General features: G+C 44.6%; 1 protein-coding gene across 2 annotated transcripts in view; it reads right to left on the bottom strand.

Annotated features, from left to right (window-relative positions):
• The window catches only part of ociad2 (OCIA domain containing 2), a 32,304-nt gene extending 11,627 nt beyond the window's left edge, over positions 1-20,677 (bottom strand). For both annotated transcript variants that reach the window (XM_038791204.1, XM_038791203.1), the window contains exons 1-5: positions 20,513-20,677; positions 17,238-17,322; positions 15,727-15,780; positions 13,747-13,794; positions 3,788-3,917 (exon numbers count right to left, since the gene is read on the bottom strand). In XM_038791204.1, coding sequence (XP_038647132.1) covers positions 3,788-3,917; positions 13,747-13,794; positions 15,727-15,780; positions 17,238-17,322; positions 20,513-20,569 — 374 coding nt within the window. In that variant the 5' untranslated portion in view covers positions 20,570-20,677. The remainder of the gene's footprint in view (positions 1-3,787; positions 3,918-13,746; positions 13,795-15,726; positions 15,781-17,237; positions 17,323-20,512) is intronic.
• Positions 20,678-20,884: the final 207 nt, after the last annotated feature.

The raw sequence follows: 20,884 nt of genomic DNA, 5'->3' as shown, positions 1-20,884 counted from the left end.
GAATTACAGCCATTAACTCTTTTTCTCACTCCACAAATTCTGACTTGATGTGTACTTCTAATATTTCCTATTTCGTTTATTATAGCCAGGCACCGTGCTGTGTGGCACTACCACCATGCTGTGTGGCACTACCACCATGCTGTGTGGCACTACCACCATGCTCAGTGGGTTAGATTTAGAATAGATCAAGCTGCTGAAAGCTGGATGTTTTGAGGCACTGTGGACTATCAGCGGTAGCAGAACTGTATTCCAGTATTACAATCTGTAACCTCATGGCCAAGCATATCTCTCACTCTACCATTATGATCAAGCCAGGAGACAAACCCTGTTTCAATGAGAAATGTTGAAGAGCATGTCAGGAGCTGCACCAGACATAACTGAGGTTACAATCCTGTGAAGCGACATCACATGACTGTACGCATACTAAACAGTCGAGTCAGTATGTGGTTGACAGACCCAATATTTCAGAGGAAGATTAATAGAATAGAATTACTAGAATCCCACAGCCAATGGAGCACATCAAAGCTCTGCAGTCCTGAAAATCCACCCATAAATGGTGGTGGCCAATTCAACAACTAAAAGGAGGAAACTCCACAAACATTCCCATCCTCAATGATGGAGGAAGCCCAGAACGTCAAGTGCAAAAGGAAAAAATTGAAGAATTTGCAACCTTGGTCTATTAGCCTCTGAAAATATCCTGACTGTAATGCTGATGACTTGTGCTCCAGAACTAGCCATGCCACTAGCCAATCTGTGCCATTGCAGCTATAACACTGGCAAATACCGAACAAACTGAATTTGCCCAGCTAATCAGGCAGCATGTGATTGTGACACCAAGCAGCCCAGTAAAATTGAAATCAATAGGAATCAGAGAGCAAACACTCCACTGGTTTGGCATCATACCTACCGGGAAAGGAAAACCATCATGGTTGTTGGGTGGCTCTTCATCTCTGCCTGGGGACACAGCTGCAGGAGCTTCTCAGGTACTGTCCTGAGCCTAACCATCTTCAGCTGCTTCATGAATGACCTATTCTTCATCATGACATCAGGGTGGGGATGTTCGCTGATGATTGCACAATGTTCAGTACCATCAGCCACTCCTCCACATAATGACCAGACACCATTCAGGCTTGGGTTGATAAACAGCAAGTAACACTCACACCAACAAAAGAGAATCTCCCATTCACATTCAATGAATGGCATTATCAATTGCCGAATGTTTTCCCATCAATATCCTGTACATCATCATTGGTTCTGAACCAGCCATGTAAATACAAAAGCAGGTCAGAGCCTTAAATTTCTGCAGTGAGCAACCTATCTCCTGACTATCCGAAGCCTTTCCACCTTTTAAAAGGCACATCAGGAATGTGATGGAATTCTCTCCGCTTGCCTGGATGAATGAAGCTCCAACAATACTCAAGAAGATCAACATCATCCAGTGTAAAGTAGCCTGCATAATTCACATCCCATACAATACCTTCAACATTCATGCCCTCCACCATTGGCAGACAGTGGCAGTAGTGTGCATATTATACACTGCAGAAACTGATCAAGCCTCTTTCAGGAATACCTTCCAAACCTGTGACCTTTATCATCTTAAGAGGGAAAGGGACAGCAGACACATGGGAACAGAACTTCCAGGTTCCTCTCCAAGGAAGACACCATCCTGACTTGGAAGTAAATCACCGTTCCTTCACTGTCACTAGATCAAAATCCTGGCACTCCCTCCCCAACAGCACTGTGGGTGTACCTACACTACACAGAGGTTCAAGAACCTGGCTCACCACCACCTTCTGAAGGGCAATGAGGGATAGGCAGAAGATGCCAACCCAGCCAAAAACCTCCGCATCTCATGAACAAACGGAAAAAGGAAGCAAATTAAGGATCAGGGAAATGGAAGATTGACAAGAAGAAATGAGGAAAAGTGGGAAGATGTCTTTAAGACAATGAAATGATTGATAGCATAGACATACGGTAGGGGCAGCATGGTTCCTCACAGCGCCAGGGGCCCAGATTCAATTACAGCCTTGAGTAACTGACTGTGTGCATTTTGCACTTTCTCCCTGTGTCTGCGTGGGTTTCCTTCAGGTGCTCCAGTTTCCTCCCAAGTCCAACGATGTGCAAGTTTAGATAGGGTTATCGGTCACAGGGATGGGATGGAGTGAGGGCGTGGACCGAGGTAGGGTAATCTTTCAGAGGGTGGGTGCAGACTCGATGGGCCGAATGGCCTCCTTCTGCACTATAGGAATTACTTTGTTCTAATCTATGGTATGGAGAAAAATTGTTTCTACTTGTAACACAGATAAAGGCCATAAAGACTGGAGGGATTTGAGGGGAAATTTCTCTATCCAAATATTGATTAGAATGTGGAATGCACTATGATAAAGAGTAGTCGAGGCAGGTACGATTGATACATTTAAGTGGAAATTATAGAAACAAGGGCAAAGGAAAGAGAAGAATAGGCTGCCAGGATTGGATAAAGGTGGTTGAGAGGCGAAGGGGTAGCGTGGGTTGGAATGGAGGAGGAATCTTGTAAGGGGTCTAGTTTGAGGGCTATTGTGACGGCAGCATAGCCAATGGCTCCAAATAGGTATTCAGGGAGCCTGGTGGTGCAGTCCACTGTGAAGATCTGTAACCAGTTGAGGAGGCATTTTAGGTGGAAGGGATGTCGGTGTTAACACCACTGTGTGAGAATCACGTGTTTGAGCTGCGTGAGGGGAGGGATAGTGTGTACCAGAGGTGGAGGGAAGTGGGACTGGTCAAGGTGAGGAATCTGTGTTTGGCGGAAGGGTTCACCAGTTTGGAGGAGCTAAGAGAGAGGGTAGAGCTACCGACGGGGAATGAGTTCAGGTATCTGCAGGTTAAGGACTTTGCACGAAAGGTCTGGATCCCTTGGTTGCTGGGATACACCCTGCTGGAGCGATTGCTGCTTCCGGATGTGGAAGGGGAGGGAGGAAGTGGGGATATATACAAGTGGCGGCGGGAGCAGGGAGGTGTGAGAGTGGTGAAGATCAAGGAGAAATGGGAAGCGGAGTTGGGAGGGGAGATTAATTGGGGAGTATGGAGTGCGGGACTGCGAAGGGTAAACAGGACCTCCTCTTGTGCAAGGATGAGCCTGATACAGTTTAAAGTGGTGCACAGGGTGCATATGACTCGGATGAGAATGAGTGGGTTCTTTCAGGGGTTAATAGATGGGTGTGGGAGGTGTGGACGTGTTTTGGGGTTGCGAAAAATTGGGAAGATTCTGGGCGTGAGTGAATCATAGAATTTACAGTGCAGAAGGAGGCCATTTGGCCCATCGAGTCTGCACCAGCTCCTGGAAAGAGCACCCTACCCAAGCCCACACCTCCACCCTATCCCCACAACCCAGTAACCCCAACCAACACGAAGACAATTTTGGACACCAAGGGCAATTTAGCATGGCCAATCCACCTAACCTGCACATCTTTGGACTGTGGGAGGAAAACCATGCGCAGACTCTGCACAGACAGTGACCCAAGCCAGGAATCGAACCTGGGACCCTGGAGCTGTGAAGCAATTGTGCTAATCACCATGCTACCGTGCTGCCGCAGTAGTGTTCGTGGTAACTAACCTTCTTAGGCCTCCTAAGCTTTAATATCTAGTAGATGAGGAATAAAACATGATATCAGAGGAAAGAGGAAGATTTAAATGATCAAACCAAAAAAAAACTGATTAAAATTAGTGCAGATTAAAAAATCAGAGCATGGTAACACACAAGACTGGGATGAAATAAATAATGTAGATAAGATTCTGGAAAATTACTCACCTGAAGGGGAAGTTTCGAAACCCATGAGAAAATTCATCCCCACGAGGGGGAAATTCTGCATTTTGAAACTTTTTACGGCAAGCTCCCATATAAGAAGCTTTTCCAATCACAAAACCAAGCACTCCAGCAACTGGAGAACAAAACACGAAAAAAAATAGGAGAATTGAGCTTTATTGTAAAGTAAGATTATCTTGTGAAACATAAACAACAATAATTTATATTTATATGGGACATTTTATGACGTTCAATGCGCTATGGCGCTTTAGACGAGCGATATTGGTAGAGTTGCGGAATCACAAAGGTAAAAAGACCCTGATGGGTTTTATGTACAGGCCCCTGAGCAGTAGTCAGAATGTGGGGCAGAAAATAAATCAGGACATCGAAAAGGCATATAAGAAAGGCAATGTTACAATGATAATGGGGGACTTCAATATGCAGGTGTGCTGGGAAAATTAGGTTGGTAATGGATCCCAAGAAAAGGAATTAGTGGAATGTCTAAAAGATGTTTTTTTGGAGTAGCTTGTGACAGAGCCCACTCAAGGACAGGCAATTCTGGATTTGGAGATGTGTATTTAGGCAGACCTGATTCAGGAACTTAAGGTGAAGGAACCCTTAGGGAGCAGTGACCACAGTATGATAGAATTTACCCTGCAGTTTCAGGGGAGAAGCTGGAATCAGATGTAACGGTATTACAATTAAATAAGGGTGACTACAAAGACATGAGGGAGGAGCTTGCCAGAGTTGGTTGGAAGGGTTTTTTTCAATGTAAAAAAGGTAAGAGAGAGGCAAAAATAGACATTGGACCAATGGAAAATGAGGCTGCTGAAGTACTAGTAGGAAAGAAAAAAATGGCTGAGGAATTGCATAATTACTTTGCATCAGTCTTCATGGTGGAAGACACCAGTGGGATGCTCGGAGCTCCAGGAGAATCAGGGGGCACAGGTGAGTGTAGTGGCCACCTCTAAGGAGAAAGTTCAGGGGAAACTGAAAGATCTGAAGGTGGATAAATGACCTGGACCAGGTCGGCTACATCCCAGGATTCTAAAGGAGATAGCTATAGAGATTGTGGAGGCATTCACAAGATTTACTCCCTACTGAAGGACATGTCTGAGTCGTTCAAGTCAGGTGACCTGACCTATGCAAGAAATCCAGGTACAACCTCCGCAAAGCTATCCGAGATGCCAAGAGAGAATATCAGACCAAGCTAGAGTCAGAGACTAGCGTTACAGACTCTCGATGGTTGTGGCAAGGTCTAAACAACATAACGGGCTACAAGACGAAGCCGAGCAGTATCACACCTCTCCCTGATGAACTCAATACAATCTATGCTCGGTTCAAGCAGGAAACCAACAATCCGCTGTTGACTGCCCCAGAAGCCCATAACACACCCATACCCACCATCACAGCTTCCGAAGTCAGATCGGCCTTCCTGAAAGTGAACCCTCGGAAGGAGACGGGTCCGGACGGGATCCCTGGTCGTGCACTCAGAGCCTGCGCGGACCAGTTGGCAGATGTGTTCGCGGACATCTTTAACCTGTCCTACTCTGCTCCGAGGTCCCCACCTGCTTCAGGAAGGCCACCATCATACTAGTGCCAAACAAGAACCAGGCAATGTGCCTCAATGACTACCGTCCGGTGGCCCTGACTTCAGTCGGAATGAAGTGCTTTAAGAGGTTGGTCATGAAGCCCATCATCTCCATACTCTCAGAACGCCTTGATCCACTGCAATTTGCATATCGTCGCAACCGGTCCACAGCAGACGCCATCTCCCTGGCCCTACACTCATCCCTGGAGCATCTCGACAACAAGAAATCCTATATCAGACTCCTATTTATTGACTACAGCTCCCCCTTCAACACCATAATCCCAGACAAGCTCATATCAAAGCTCCAAAAGCTAGTACTTGACTCCTCACTCTGCAACTGGATCCTCGCTTTTCTAATGCACAGACCACAATCAGTAAGAATGAACAACAACACCTCCTCCACAATAGTCCTCAATACCAGGGCCCCACAAGGCTGTGTACTTACCCCCATACTATTCTCCAAGAAAGCACAACAGAGCCTATACTTCCGAGAGTCGTAAACACAGTCCAATCCATCACACAAAACTGCCTCCCATCGATTGACTCCATCTACACCTCCCGCTGCCTGGGGAAAGTGGGCAGTATAATTAAAGACTCCTCCCACCCTGCTTACTCACTCTTCCAACTTCTTCCACAGGGCAGGAGACACAAAAGACTGAGAACATGCAGACTCAAAAACATCTTCCTTCTGTTACCAGACTCCTAAACGACCCTCTTAAGGACTGACCTCATTAAAACTACACCCCTGTATGCTTCACCCGATGCTGGTGTTATGTAGTTACATTGTGTATCTTGTGTTGCCCTATTATTTATTTTCTTTTCATTTATTTTCATATACTTAATGATCTGTTGAGCTGCTCACAGAAAAATACTTTTCACTGTACCACGATAGACGTGACAATAAACAAAATCCAAATCCATTGGTGATGATCTTTCAGGAATCACTGGAGACAGAGAGGGTCCCAGAGGACTGGAAAATGGCTAATGTAACACTGCTGTTTTAGAAGGAAGGGATGCAGAAGACAGGAAAATACAGGCGGGTTAACCTGACTTCGGTCAGTGATAAGATTTCAGAGTCTGTTATTAAAGATGACATTGCGGAGTACTTGGAAGTGCATGGTAAAATAGGACTGAGTCAGAACGGCTTCGTCAAGGGGAGGTCATGTCTAACAAATCTGTTATAGAGTTCTTTGAGGAGGTAACGAGGAAGTTAGACAAAGAAAAACCAGTGGACGTGATTTATTTAGATTTCCAGAAGGCCTTTGACAAGGTGCCATATAGGAGGCTGTTAAATAAGTTAAGAGCCCATGGCGTTAAGGGTACGATATTGGCATGGATAGAGGATTGGCTGACTGGCTGAAGGCAGAGAATGGAGATAAAGTGACAAGTGCTGTGCTTCAGGTGTTGGGACCACAACCTTCCACAACAAACGATCTGGAAGAAGGAACTGAGGACACTGTTGCTAAGTTTGCAGATGATACAGGGATGGTGCACGCGGGAGGGATTCAGATTTCGGGATAACTGGGGCTCTTTCTGGGGAAGGTGGGACCTCTATAGACAGGATGGTCTACATCTGAACCTGAGGGGCACCAATATCCTGGGGGGGAGATTTGTTAGTGCTCTTTGGGGGGGTTTAAACTAATTCAGCAGGGGCATGGGAACCTGGATTGTAGTTTTGGGGTACGGGAGATTGAGAGTATAGAGGTCAGGAGCACAGATTTGACTTCGCAGGAGGGTGCCAGTGTTCAGGTAGGTGGTTTGAAGTGTGTCTACTTCAATGCCAGGAGTATACAAAATAAGGTAGGGGAACTGGAAGCATGGGTTGGTACCTGGGACTTTGATGTTGTGGCCATTTCAGAGGCATGGATAGAGCAGGGACAGGAATGGTTGTTGCAGGTTCCGGGGTTTAGGTGTTTTAGTAAGTTCAGAGAAGGGGGCAAAAGAGGGGGAGGTGCGGCGCTGCTAGTCAAGGACAGTATTACGGTGGCAGAAAGGATGCAAGATGGGGACTCTTCTTCCGAGGTAGTATGGGCTGAGGTTAGAAACAGGAAAGGAGAGGTCACCCTGCTGGGAGTTTTCTATAGGCCACCTAATAGTTCTAGAGATGTAGAGGAAAGGATGGCAAAGATGATTCTGGAAAAGAGCGAAAGTAACAGGGTAGTTGTTATGGGAGACTTTAACTTTCCAAATATTGACTGGAAAAGATATAGTTCGAGTACATTAGATGGGTCGTTCTTTGTACAATGTGTGCAGGAGGGTTTCCTGACACAATATGTTGACAGGCCAACAAGAGGTGAGGCCGCCATTGGATTTGGTTTTGGGTAATGAACCAGGCCGGGTGTTAGATCTGGAGGTAGGTGAACACTTTGGAGACAGTGACCACAATTCGGTGACCTTTACATTAGTGATGGAAAGGGATAAGTATACCCCGCAGGGCAAGAGTTATAGCTGGGGGAAGGGCAATTATGATGCCATTAGACATGACTTAGGATGTGTAGGTTGGAGAAGTAGGCTGCAAGGGTTGGGCACACTGGATATGTGGAGCTTGTTCAAGGAACAGCTATTGTGTGTTCTTGATCAGTACGTACCAGTCAGGCAGGGAGGAAGGGGTCGAGCGAGGGAACCGTGGTTTAGCAAAGAAGTGGAATCTCTTGTTAAGAGGAAAAAGGAGGCCTATGTGAAGATGAAGCGTGAAGTTTCAGTTGGGGCGCTTGATAGTTACAGGGAAGCGAGGAAGGATCGAAAGAGAGAGCTAAGACGAGCAAGGAGGGGACATGAGAAGTCTTTGGCAGGTAGGATCAAGGAAAACCCAAATGCTTTCTATAGGTATGTCAGGAATAAAAGAATGACTAGGGTAAGAGTAGGGCCAGTCAAGGACAGTGGTGGGAAGTTGTGTGTGGAGGCGGAGGAGATAAGCGAGATACTAAATGATCTTTTTTCGTCAGTATTCACTCAGGAAAAATATAAATGTTGTGGAGGAGAATGCTAAGACCCAGGCTATTAGAATAGATGGCATTGAGGTGCGTAGGGAAGAAGTGTTGGCAATTCTGCACAAGGTGAAAATAGATAAGTCCCCCGGGCCTGATGGGATTTATCCTAGGATTCTCTGGGAAGCCAGGGAAGAGATTGCAGAGCCTTTGGCTTTGATTTTTATGTCATCATTGGCTACAGGATTAGTGCCAGAGGACTGGAGGATAGCAAATGTGGTCCCTTTGTTCAAGAAGGGGAGTAGAGATAACCCCGGTAACTATAGGCCGGTGAGCCTAATGTCTGTTGTGGGTAAAGTCTTGGAGAGGATTATAAAAGATACGATTTATAATCATCTAGATAGGAATAATATGATTAGGGATAGTCAGCATGGTTTTGTGAAGGGTAGGTCATGCCTCACAAACCTTATCGAGTTCTTTGAGAAGATGACTGAACAGATAGACGAGGGTAGAGCAGTTGATGTGGTGTATATGGATTTCAGTAAAGCGTTTTATAAGGTTCCCCACGGTCGGCTATTGCAGAAAATACGGAGGCTGGGGATTGAGGGTGATTTAGAGATGTGGATCAGAAATTGGCTAGTTGAAAGAAGACAGAGAGTGGTGGTTGATGGGAAATGTTCAGAATGGAGTTCAGTTACGAGTGGCGTACCACAAGGATCTGTTCTGGGGCCGTTGCTGTTTGTCATTTTTATAAATGACCTAGAGGAGGGCGCAGAAGGATGGGTGAGTAAATTTGCAGACGACACTAAAGTCGGTGGAGTTGTAGACAGTGCGGAAGGATGTTGCAGGTTACAGAGGGACATAGATAAGCTGCAGAGCTGGGCTGAGAGGTGGCAAATGGAGTTTAATGTGGAGAAGTGTGAGGTGATTCACTTTGGAAAGAATAACAGGAATGCGGAATATTTGGCTAATGGTAAAATTCTCGGTAGTGTGGATGAGCAGAGGGATCTCGGTGTCCATGTACATAGATCCCTGAAAGTTGCCACCCAGGTTGATAGGGTTGTGAAGAAGGCCTATGGTGTGTTGGCCTTTATTGGTAGAGGGATTGAGTTCCGGAGCCATGAGGTCATGTTGCAGTTGTACAAAACTCTAGTACGGCCGCATTTGGAGTATTGCGTACAGTTCTGGTCGCCTCATTATAGGAAGGACGTGGAAGCTTTGGAGTGGGTGCAGAGGAGATTTACCAGGATGTTGCCTGGTATGGAGGGAAAATCTTATGAGGAAAGGCTGATGGACTTGAGGTTGTTTTCGTTAGAGAGAAGAAGGTTAAGAGGTGACTTAATAGAGGCATACAAAATGATCAGAGGGTTAGATAGGGTGGACAGTGAGAACCTTCTCCCGCGGATGGAGGTGGCTAGCATGAGGGGACATAGCCTTAAATTGAGGGGTAATAGATATAGGACAGAGGTCAGAGGTGGGTTTTTTTACGCAAAGAGTGGTGAGGCCGTGGAATGCCCTACCTGCAACAGTAGTGAACTCGCCAACATTGAGGGCATTTAAAAGTTTATTGGATAAGCATATGGATGATAATGGGATAGTGTAGGTTAGATGGCCTTTAGTTTTTGGACTTCCCATGTCGGTGCAACATCGAGGGCCGAAGGGCCTGTACTGCGCTGTATCGTTCTATGTTCTATGATATAAAGATATGCAGAGGGACAGGTAGTACTGAGGAATCGGGGGGGCTGGAGAAGGACTTGGATAGACTCGGAGAGTGGGCAAAGAAGTGGCAGATGGAATACAAAGAACAAAGAAAAGTACAGCACAGGAACAGGTCCTTCGTCCCTCCAAGCATGCGACAACCATGCTGCCCGTCTAAACTAAAATCTTCCACACTTCTGGGGTCCGTATCCCTCTATTCCCATCCTATTCATGTATTTGTCACGATGCCCCTTAAATGTCATTATCGTCCCTGCTTCCACCACCTACTCCGGCAGCAAGTTCCAGGCACCCACTACCCTCTGTGTAAAAAACGTACCTCGTACATCTCCTCTAAACCTTGCCCCTCGCAGCTTAAACCTATGCCCCCTAGTAATTGACCCCTCTACCCTGGGAAAAAGTCTTTGACTATCCACTCATAATTTTGTAGACCTCTACCAGGTCGCCCCTCAACGTCCGTCATTCCAGTGAGAACAAACCAAGTTTATTCAACTTCTCCTCATAGCTAATGCCCTCTATACCAGGCAACATCATAATAAACCTCTTCTGCACCCTCTCTAAAGCCTCCACATCCTTCTGGTAGTGTGGCGAACAGAATTGAACACTATACTCCAAGTATGGCCCAAGGTTCTATACAGCTGCATCATGACTTACCAATTTTTATACTCAATGCCCCGGCCAATGAAGGCAAGCATGCCGTATGCCTTCTTGACTACCTTCTCCACCTATATTGCCCCTTTCAGTGACCTGTGGACCTGTGCACCAAGATCTCTCTGACTGTCAATACACTCGAGGGTTCTATCATTCACTGTATATTTCCTACCTGTATTAGACCTTCCAAAATGCATGACCTCACATTTGTCCAGGTTAAACTCCATCTGCCATCTCGCCGCTCAAGTCTCCAAACAATCTAAATCCTACTGTATTCTCTGATGGTCCTAATCGCTATCTGCAATTCCACCAACCTTTGTGTCGTCCGCAAACTTACTAATCAGACCAGTTAATTTTCCTCCAAATCATTTATATATAATAATTATTATATATATAAAACAATGTGGAAAAGTGTGAGTTTATGCACTTGCACCGGAAGAATAGAGACATAGACTATTTTCCAAGTGGGAAAAGGCTTAGGAAATTAGAAGCACAGAGGGATTTAGAAGTCCTAGTTCAAGATTCTCTTAAGGTTAACATGCGGGTTCAGTCGGCAGTTAGGAAGGCAAATGCAATGTTAACATTCATTTCGAGAGGGCTAGAATATGAGAGCAGGGATGTACTTCTGAAGCTGTATAAGGCTCTGGTCAGACCCCATTTGGGATTATTGTGGGCAGTTTTTGGCCCAATATCTAAAGAACGATATTTCGGCCTTGAAAAGGGTCCAGAGGAGGTTCACAAGAATGACCCCTGGAATGAAGAGCTTGCCATATGAGTTGCAGTTGAGCACTCTGGGTCTGTACTCGTTGGAGTTTAGAAGGATGAGGGGGCGGTCTTGAATCTTACAGGTTTCTGCGAGCCTGGATAGAGTGGACGTGGAGAGATGTTTCCACTAGTAGGAAAAACTAGATTCAGTGGGCACAGCCTCAGACTGAAGGGACAATCCTTTAAAAAATAGACGAGGAGGAATTTCTTCAGCCAGAGGGAGGTGAATCTGTGGAACTCTTTGCAGCAGAAGGCTCTGAAGGCCAAATCACTGAGTGTCTTTAAGACATAGATAGATAGGTTCTTGATTAATAAGGGGATCAGATGTTATGGGGAGAAGGCAGGAGAATGGGGATGAGAAAAATCAGCCATGATTGAATGGCGGAGCAGACTCAATGGGCTGAGTGGCCTAATTCTGCTCCTATGTCTTATGGTATGAATAATAAAGAGCCCCAGGGACATCTGCCAAAGAGCTAAATTTTAAGGAGAATATTAAATGCTGAGAGAGCTAGAGGGGTGTGGGTGTTTAGGGAGAAAATTTCAGAGCTTTGGGCCTTAACTGAAAGCACGGCCATGAGTGGTATCGTGATTAAAATTGGGAATGTGCAAGAGGCCAGAAATGGAAGAGGGCAGAGATCTCAAAGGTTTTTGGGGGCTGGAGGATATTAGGGAGATAACAAGGAGAAAGGCCTTGAAGGAATTTGATAACAAGGATAAGGATTTTAAAATTGAGGCATTGTTGCATCAAGAGCCAGTGAAGGTCAGAAGACAGAGGGATGCTGGACAAGCGAGTCTTGGTGTGAATTAGTCCAGATTTATTTAGGAAAGTGGGAGATTGACTGGGAGAGCACTAAGTAGTCATATCTGGTGGTAACAAAAGCATTGTTGAGGGTTTCAGCAGCAGATAAACTAAGACAAGATCAGAGTTGAGCAATATTAAACAAGTGGAAGTAGGTTTGGCTTTGGCAATGGTACGGTTATGTAATTGGGAACTCAATCAGGGTCAACTATAATATCAATTATGAACGGTCTTGTCCCGCCTAGGTCCTCTCAATCAATGAGCATACATCGGATGGTCACTTCCCAGGTTCACTGTGATTTCTACATGGCAGCTTCACATATGCCGTAACCTTCGCAGCAGCAATAAAAATCTGCTGTGGACTGGGACAACGATTCCCAGCTGAGGGGAACGGAATGGTGGTCAGGCTGGCAAGGCAGCCAAAAGCCAGATTGGCACAATTTTACCTTGCTTTTGCATTGGAGAAACTTCTTACAGAGACAGCGCACATGGCACTGCAAAAGGATTGTGGAAATGGGAACCTAGAAGGCTGCCGACTCTGCAACATACTGCTCGGGATACCGATAGTCCAGGAAAGGGAAGACCTAATTTGCTTGTGGGCTAGGAGATTGTTTGCTTTGAGAAACAAAACGGAATGGAGAAAGGCTGAAGACTGAAGAAGTCATCCAGAGAAAACTGCTGACTGCGAGTCCTTTAACCCTGAAATCTGCAGTGGAGATTGCTAATACTATGGAACATACAGCGAAAGAGGCTTCATTATTTTTTTAAAATTTAGAGTACCCAATTCATTTTTTCCAATTAAGGGGCAATTTAGCATGGTCAATCCACCTAGGTTGCATATTTTTGGGTTGAACACATGAACACGGGGAGAATGTGCAAATTCCACATGGACAGTGATCCAGAGCTGGAATCGAACCTGGGACCTCAGCGCCGTGAGGCCACAGTGCTAACCCACTGCGCCACCGTGCTGCCCTAAAAGAGGCTTCATTAATTGCAGTCCAAGTAAAAGCTCATAAGATGGAGGCTGCTTAAAAACAAGTCTGCGAAAAGTCCACCATGTCTATAAAATAATGAGGAGCATAGATAATCAACATCTTTTCCCAAAGGTAGGGGAGTCTAAAACTAGTGGGCATAGGTTTAAGGTGAGGTAGGAGAGATGCAAAAGGGTCCAGAGGGGCAATTGTTTCACACAGAGGGTGATGAGTGCGTGGAACGAGCTGCCAGGGTCAGTAGTAGAGGCGGGTACAATTTTGTCTTTTAAAAAGCATTTTGACAGTTATATGGGAAAGGTAAGTATAGAGGGATATGAGCCAAATGTGGGTAATTGGGACTAGCTTAGTGGTAAAAACTGGACGGCATGGACAAGTTGGGCCGAAGGGCCTATTTTCATGCTGTAAACCTCTATGACTATAACTCTATGGCAATGACTTGAATTTCCAGGCCTGTTTCTGTGTATTGCAGTTAACAGCAATAAACTACATTATCATCCATGCAGTAAAATAAGTCATTAACTTACGTGCGACTTTAGGGATCGACCCAAATCTCTTTGAGGGTGAAAGAATTCCTACACAGGAAATAGAAGAAATTATTCTAATTTATTACACAAATTACTGGTTCTTTGTTTGGTGAAAAGGTGATTTGCTTTTGGAAGTTGAAAGGGATCTACCATGCGGATTTAGTGAGCAGCTTGCGACACTAAAACTCAGTAGAAATTTGAGTTAAAACTTCTCGGGTGCAAATATGAATCGTTTATTGCCTCTATTTGATTACAATGGAGAGTCACTTAAATCTTATTCTCTAATAAGTCCAGCTTGCAAAAAAGACTTAAAGAGAAGCAACTTGCACACAATTTAACTTTTAAAATAATACAGAAATGGTTTCTTGCTTACGGCAAAACAATTTGCATTTACTTCAAGAGTTAGAGTGGAAAAGTGAAAGTATGAAAAATAGAGACAGTGAATAGTTTAGATCAAAGTATAGGATGACTCCAGAATAAAGATGGCCGTACGGACCCTTACGGTTGTAGGAAATCATATCAGTCTTTAGCCATCTATCTACACTTTTGAGTCATCCTAATTGGTTTGGGTTAGAATCAAATAAGTTTGATTTGACGGTTAGCTGTCAATCTTCAATGTGCAATATTAGTTTTAAATGTTTCATGTTTAAATACATGTGCATGTTATGGAATGCGATTCTGTGCAATTATCAAATCCAGTTCAAACTGGGCTTCTGCTGACTTCGCTGTTATCCACATTGTGAACAATAGCACCTTAATGTTGCTATGGTGTTGCTATGTCCTTGATCTGATAAATAGTACAGCACAAGTATAGTGTCAAACTGTCTTTGAAATTATATTTGTTCGAACAATGGCCTTCTCATTTTTGCCCAGTAAAAGTGTTGCTTTAATCTCTATTGCTTATGCGTGTGTCAGGCTTTTTGTGTCTCTGTTGAATTATTTGTTTTAATCATGACCTGCTGTTATGAGTGCAGAAATCCTTAATTTAAAATGGGTATTTAAAATTGGGGCTTAATATTTACTCTAAATAGCTATCTTTTACCAATCAGGTGTATTAGAAAATAGTTGGTTTCTACAGTAGTATAGATTCCCCAAATCTGAAGCCTGTGAGGGAGTTAAAATTCTCACTCTCAAAAATAAAATATTTTCCTTTACAAATATTTACAAATCCACCCTTTAAAAAAAAAATCACCTCCCTTCTATTAGATTGTTCGATATTTTTAATGCATTTATTTTTATTTTCATTGAGTGCTGATTCTGTCCCCTGCATGTCTCAATGGGAATTCTTCAATATGCTTACTTGAACAGCCATAGAATTATAGAATCCCTACAGTGCAGAAGAGGCCATTCAGCCCATCGAGTCTGCACCGACCCTTCGAAAGACCACCCTACCTACGCTCAATCCCCCACCCAATTCCTGAAACCCCACTCGAAGGAGCAATTTAGCAAGGCCAATCCACCTAACCTGCACATCCTTGGACTGTGGGAGCGAACCGGAGCACCCGGAGGAAACCTCCACAGGCACAGGGAGAGTGTGGAAACTCCACACAGACTGTCACCTGACGTCGGAATTGAACCTGGGTCCCTGGCACTGTGAGGCAGCAGTGCTAACCACTGTGCCACTGTGTTGCCGATAATCCATGAAGTGCTTATTCTGCTCACAAACCCCATAGATTCCCTACTGAGGTCACCATGCTGCTTCAGACACCTTAAGACATTATGTTCCTGTTCAAAAACCCACCAGAAGTCAACGGGCAGCTATAGCTGAAGGAGCATCGAGCGGCATTGCGTCACTGCTGAGACCAAAATCCAGGCCCACTTCTTTGGGGTTTGCATGGATGTTCTGCCAAAACTACAGTCGTTAGTTGTGAGAACCTGATGGACTTTCAACCCAAACTCATGCAATAAATCAATTTTGATAGAACAATTTTATTGAATGTGGCACTACCTGATATTTTGTGAATTAACCTTTTATCTTACCTTTGTACACCAGTCCTTGGGTAACAAGCATACTTCCAAGAGATAATGGCATAGCTGAAAATCAAAAAGTTTCATAACAGAGAAATCAAATGCAAGACCAACATCATGCAAGTATAATCATATTCAAACACATGGTGAGAAAGATGTTGAAGTTAGTGCGAGATGTTTGAATGTATTTCCCCCCTTTGCCTATTGACTGCCTACTTCCAGTTTATTTATTTTAGGCTATGTGCAACAAAACTCACTTGTACCAGAAGGTAGGTAACTAAGAGTTTGAACATGGGGGAACAGATTGGTGTGGGTATGGGTGCAGGTGAGGGGGGGGAGGGGCGTAAATGATTAATAATTCTGAGCATGTTGGGATATTATCTACTTGCTGTCAACGTCCAGTTTTTTTCCCAGTCAGGATAAGTGGTGAACAGCCAACCTGCCATCAGGTGTGCTGCCATTTTAAATATGTCACATAAGATCACAAGCCACAACTGGTGAAGAGTCATATTGGACTCAAAACAATTTAACTCAGTTTCTCAGGGCAGTACAGTGGCGCAGTGGTTAGCAATGCTGCCTCACCGGCGCCGAGGTCCCAGGTTCGATTCCGGCTCTGGGTCACTGTCTGTATGTAGTTTGCACATTCTCCCCGTGTTTGTGTGGGTTTCGCCCCCACAACCCAAAGATGTGCAGGGTAGGTGGATTGGCCTCGCTAAATTGCCCTTTAATTGGAAAAAAATGAATTGGGTACTCTAAATTTATTTTAAAAACCTGTTTCTCTCTCCACAGATGCTGCCAGAGCTGTGTAATCTGCTTTGCAGGATTAACTGGTTGGGAGGGTTTCTTTATTAATTGCAGTGAGGCAAGGTCAAGCCAGAAGCACCTCGAGCACTCTTTATGGGACAGGAATGGAAGGAGTGTTTCTTCCTGACTCTGTCAGTGATCAGAATTCAAACCCCATCCCCCATACAAGCCTGCACAGGAAGAGTCTCCCTCATTCCCAAAATAAGGGATTAGATCCCTGCATGAGACCAAACCCCAACCCATGCTCGTTGGATCAGACTCTCCTACTCCCCGCTTACGGGATCAGGGAATGGATCTATCTGGTCCTGCAGCCTTAACTCCAGTGTTCCCTGTCTTACTGGAAGCCAATCAGGTTGATTTTAGGTAAAGGAATCTGCCAGCGACGTAGAGCACATGCTGTGACTTCCAGGTATCTCACCTGCTGCCTGGGCATCCTCTAGCTCGACACATTAAAAAGTAACATTTGCCCCTAAACGTCCACAATTTTCTTTAGAAATCAGGAAATTATGTGAATGTGTCAGGGTGCAGAGACAAGAAAATAAACCCCAAAGAATCAGAGTAAGAGTGATTGGGAGACACAAATCTTTGCATAAACACAGCCAGGAATGCATCCAAACTGGTTATTCATATGACCACAATAGGTTTGAATCACTTTGATTTGCAGAAAGCAGGAGAAAAATGAAAAAGGACACTACGGTGTGACAGCAATCCAAACTTACCTCTATACCAGAAACTCTCACTCTTACACTCCATTATAATCTTCCCAATTTTCTCATCATAAATATGTCGACTGACACACCCATCCTGTATATTTAAAAAATCAGTTGTTTTGTCAGTCATAAGCAATACTAAGTATCTTAATGTATGGATGACTAAGCTACTTTACGAGACGGCACGGCGGCACAGTGGTTAGCATTGCTGCCTACTGCGCTGAGGACCCGGGTTTGATCCCGGCCCTGGGTCACTGTCTGTGTGGAGTTCGCACATTCTCCCTAATTCTGCATGGGTCTCACCCCCACAACCCAAAGATTAGGTGTATTGTCCATACTAATTACCCCTTAATTGGAAAAAAATAATTGGGTACACTAAATTTTAAAAAAATGCTACGGTATTTTACAATTACTGAAATCAACAAGGAGATAAGAAAGTTTTCAATAAGGAATGGCAATCAGACAGATGAGTCCTTTGAAGAACCCAGTTAGCATAACCTAATTAAGTCCCTGAGGGAGTTGAATAAACACAGTTGAAATATCTGGTGCAGCAAAGCTTTTGGCTGTCTTTTCCTGACACTATCTTTAAAGATAATGGAAAAATCATTCTAACCAAATTATTTCACTGATGATACTTCCATGTCTGTAGTGTTTGATCATCAGTGTCAATACTCATGGATCAGTACTATTCTCAATCATGATTCCAAACTTACAGTCTCAATCCCAACACCGGATCATTAGGGAGGTCATGGTAGGAACCTGGTGAGAAATTCCTTTATTGTGGGCTCATTGGCTGGTCTGGGAGAAGGACTTCCTGATTGTCCCACCCTGCTTCAGCCCTTTCAGATGGTGCTGATAATGATTTTTTTAACTTTATGTTTTCTGCAGGAAAGAGTAAGAGTGACATTGGACAAGGGACATTGGAATCCATTTTGGATTCCTGAAGAAAAGAGACATTATAGACACAATTAACCCAAGGCTTCCTTCTGCCCTGTAACTTGACGACGGCATTACTGCAGTACTCCATTATAATCTGGAAAAGTGTGGGGAATCTGAAATTATAATGGATGCTGGAACAGCCTCAGTACTCAACTCCTAACAACTGCCAATCTCCAGATGCAATTCTACAACTCATCCACTTAATCTTGGATCACAGCGTCTTCACCTTCGACAAGTTCTTCATCCAGAGCCATGGAACAGCCATGGGGACTGAATTCGCACCTCAATTCGCCAACATCTTCATGCACATGTTCGAACAAGACCTCCTCACCACAGAGGACCGTCAACCGACGCTATACACCAGATACATCGTTGACATTGTTTTCCTTTGGACCCATGGCAAAGAATCACTGCACAATGACATCAATAAGTTCCATCCCACCATCAGACTCACCATGGACTACTCTCCAGAATCAGTTGCATTCTTGGACACACATCAGCATCAAGGACGGTCACCTCAGCACTTCGCTTTACCGCAAGCCCAAGGGTAACCTCACGATGCTTCACTTTTCCAACTTCCACCCTGAACACATTAAAGAAGCCATCCCCTATGGACAAGCTTTCTGTATACACAGGATCTGCTCAGACGAGGAGGATCGTAACAGACATCTACAGACGCTGAAAGATGCCCTCGTACAAACGGGATATGGCGCCAGACTCATCGATCGATCGACAGTTCCAGCGTGCCACAGCAAAAAAACACACCAACCTCCTCAAAAGACAAACACGGGCCACAACCGACAGAGTACTCTTCATCGTCCAGTATTTCCCCGGAGTGGAGAAAATACAACATCTGCTTCGGAGCCTTCAACACATCATCGATGAAGACGAGTATCTTGCCAAGGCCATCCCCACACTCCCACTACTTGCCTTGAAACAACCGCGCAACCTCAAACAGACCATTGTTTGCAGCAAACTACCCAAACTTCAGGAGAACAGTGACCACGACACCGCACAACCCTGCCATGGCAACCTCTGCAAGACGTGCCAGATCATCGACATGGATACCACCATGACATGCGAGAACACCACCCACCAGGTACGTGGTACTTAATCGTGCACTTCGGCTAACGTTGTCTACTTCATACGCTGCAGGAAAGTATGTCCCGAGGTGTGGTACATTGGCGAGACCATGCAGACACTGCGACAACGAATGAACGGACATCGCGCGACAATCGCCAGGCAGGAATGTTGCCTTCTAGTCGGGGAACACTTCAGCAATCAAGGGCATTCAGCCTCTGATCTCCGGGTAAGCGTTCTCCAAGGCGGCCTTCAGGACGCGTGACAACGCAGAATCGCTGAGCAGAAACTTAGAGCCAAGTTCCGAACACATGAGTACAACCTCAACCGGGACCTTGGATTCGTGTCGCATTAGATTCACCCCCCCACCATCTGGCCTGGGTTTGCAAAATCCTACCAACTGTCCTAGCTTGAGACAATTAGCACCTCTTTAACTTGTGATTATCCCTCTCTCCAGTCGCAACATATGGACCTGTAAAGATTTAATTACCTGCAAAGACTTGCATTCATAGTATCATCTTACACCATTGGCTTTGTCTATTGATGCTGTGATTGTGTAACCTACCTCTTCACTCACCTGATGAAGGAGCTGCGCTCCAAAAGCTAGTGATTCCAAATAAACCTGTTGGACTTTAACCCGGTGTTGTAAGACTTCTTACTGTGCCCACCCCAATCCAACATCTCCACATCTCGAAAATATATGTAGAAGTTACAAGACAGAATAAGTCGTTGGACGCAACCAACCTGCTGGAACTTCTCACTGTGCGTGAACAGATAGTTCCAATCATGTTTACCTACCATATTCTCATATCAGTTCAGTCATATTTCCTTTGTCCAACTATCAAGTCCCATCTTGAATGTTACCACAGTTTCAGCCCTTCCCTGCTTAGCGTTCGTGTTTCTGTGTAACTAAGCAGCTTCAATATTCAGTCATGCAGAACCATATTGTGCGTGCCTGTGTTGTTGTGGCTGGAGGGATAGATCGTGGCATTTGAGTGCAGGACTAGAAAGCTTTAAAAAAATAAATTCCTTTGATCGAGGCTTTGAGTTCATGCTGCACTCGACAAGTTGAATTCGTCTTTCATCTCTCTTATACAATATTAAAATATAGTTTTCATCTTAGTTAAACAAATAGGGGCTGGAATTCCGCTGGCGTTCTACTTGCCTCTCCCCAGACTTCCTAAGGAATTTCAGCCCGGTGTTTAAGTCTCTCCAAGTTGCTGCCATACTTTACTCGACGCGATGTTTGTGATTTCTGTACTTACTCTGTTCATGGTTGGCGCAGGCTGTTGGTTTGGAGGGGATGAAGTCTCACTCGACATTGTTGTTCTGCCTGAGCACTGGTCACTCTGTTTATACTGAACCGCGTGCAGCTTGTCTGCAACTTTCACTTTCGACAATTATTCCCTATTTAGGTAGATCCCTTTGCGCACGACTCCACCTAATTACGTTATTAACTTCCTTAATCCTTTCCTTTTCCACTCAAAGTAAATTTGAGACATCATTCAAGTTTCAGTGAGTTTGAGATGCATAAAAAGTTCAGCATTTTCTTCAACTTTTTGAACAAGAGCTGCTGTTTTAAATCGTACATTTTAAAATAAGGTATGCAGCCCAAAATATTTATTTTCACCAAGGCA

The sequence above is a fragment of the Scyliorhinus canicula genome, chromosome 3 (genome assembly GCF_902713615.1).
Source record: "Scyliorhinus canicula chromosome 3, sScyCan1.1, whole genome shotgun sequence".
NCBI lineage: Eukaryota > Metazoa > Chordata > Chondrichthyes > Carcharhiniformes > Scyliorhinidae > Scyliorhinus > Scyliorhinus canicula.
The sequence above is the reverse complement of the archived record's forward strand: the minus strand, read 5'-3'. Positions and strand labels throughout refer to the sequence as shown.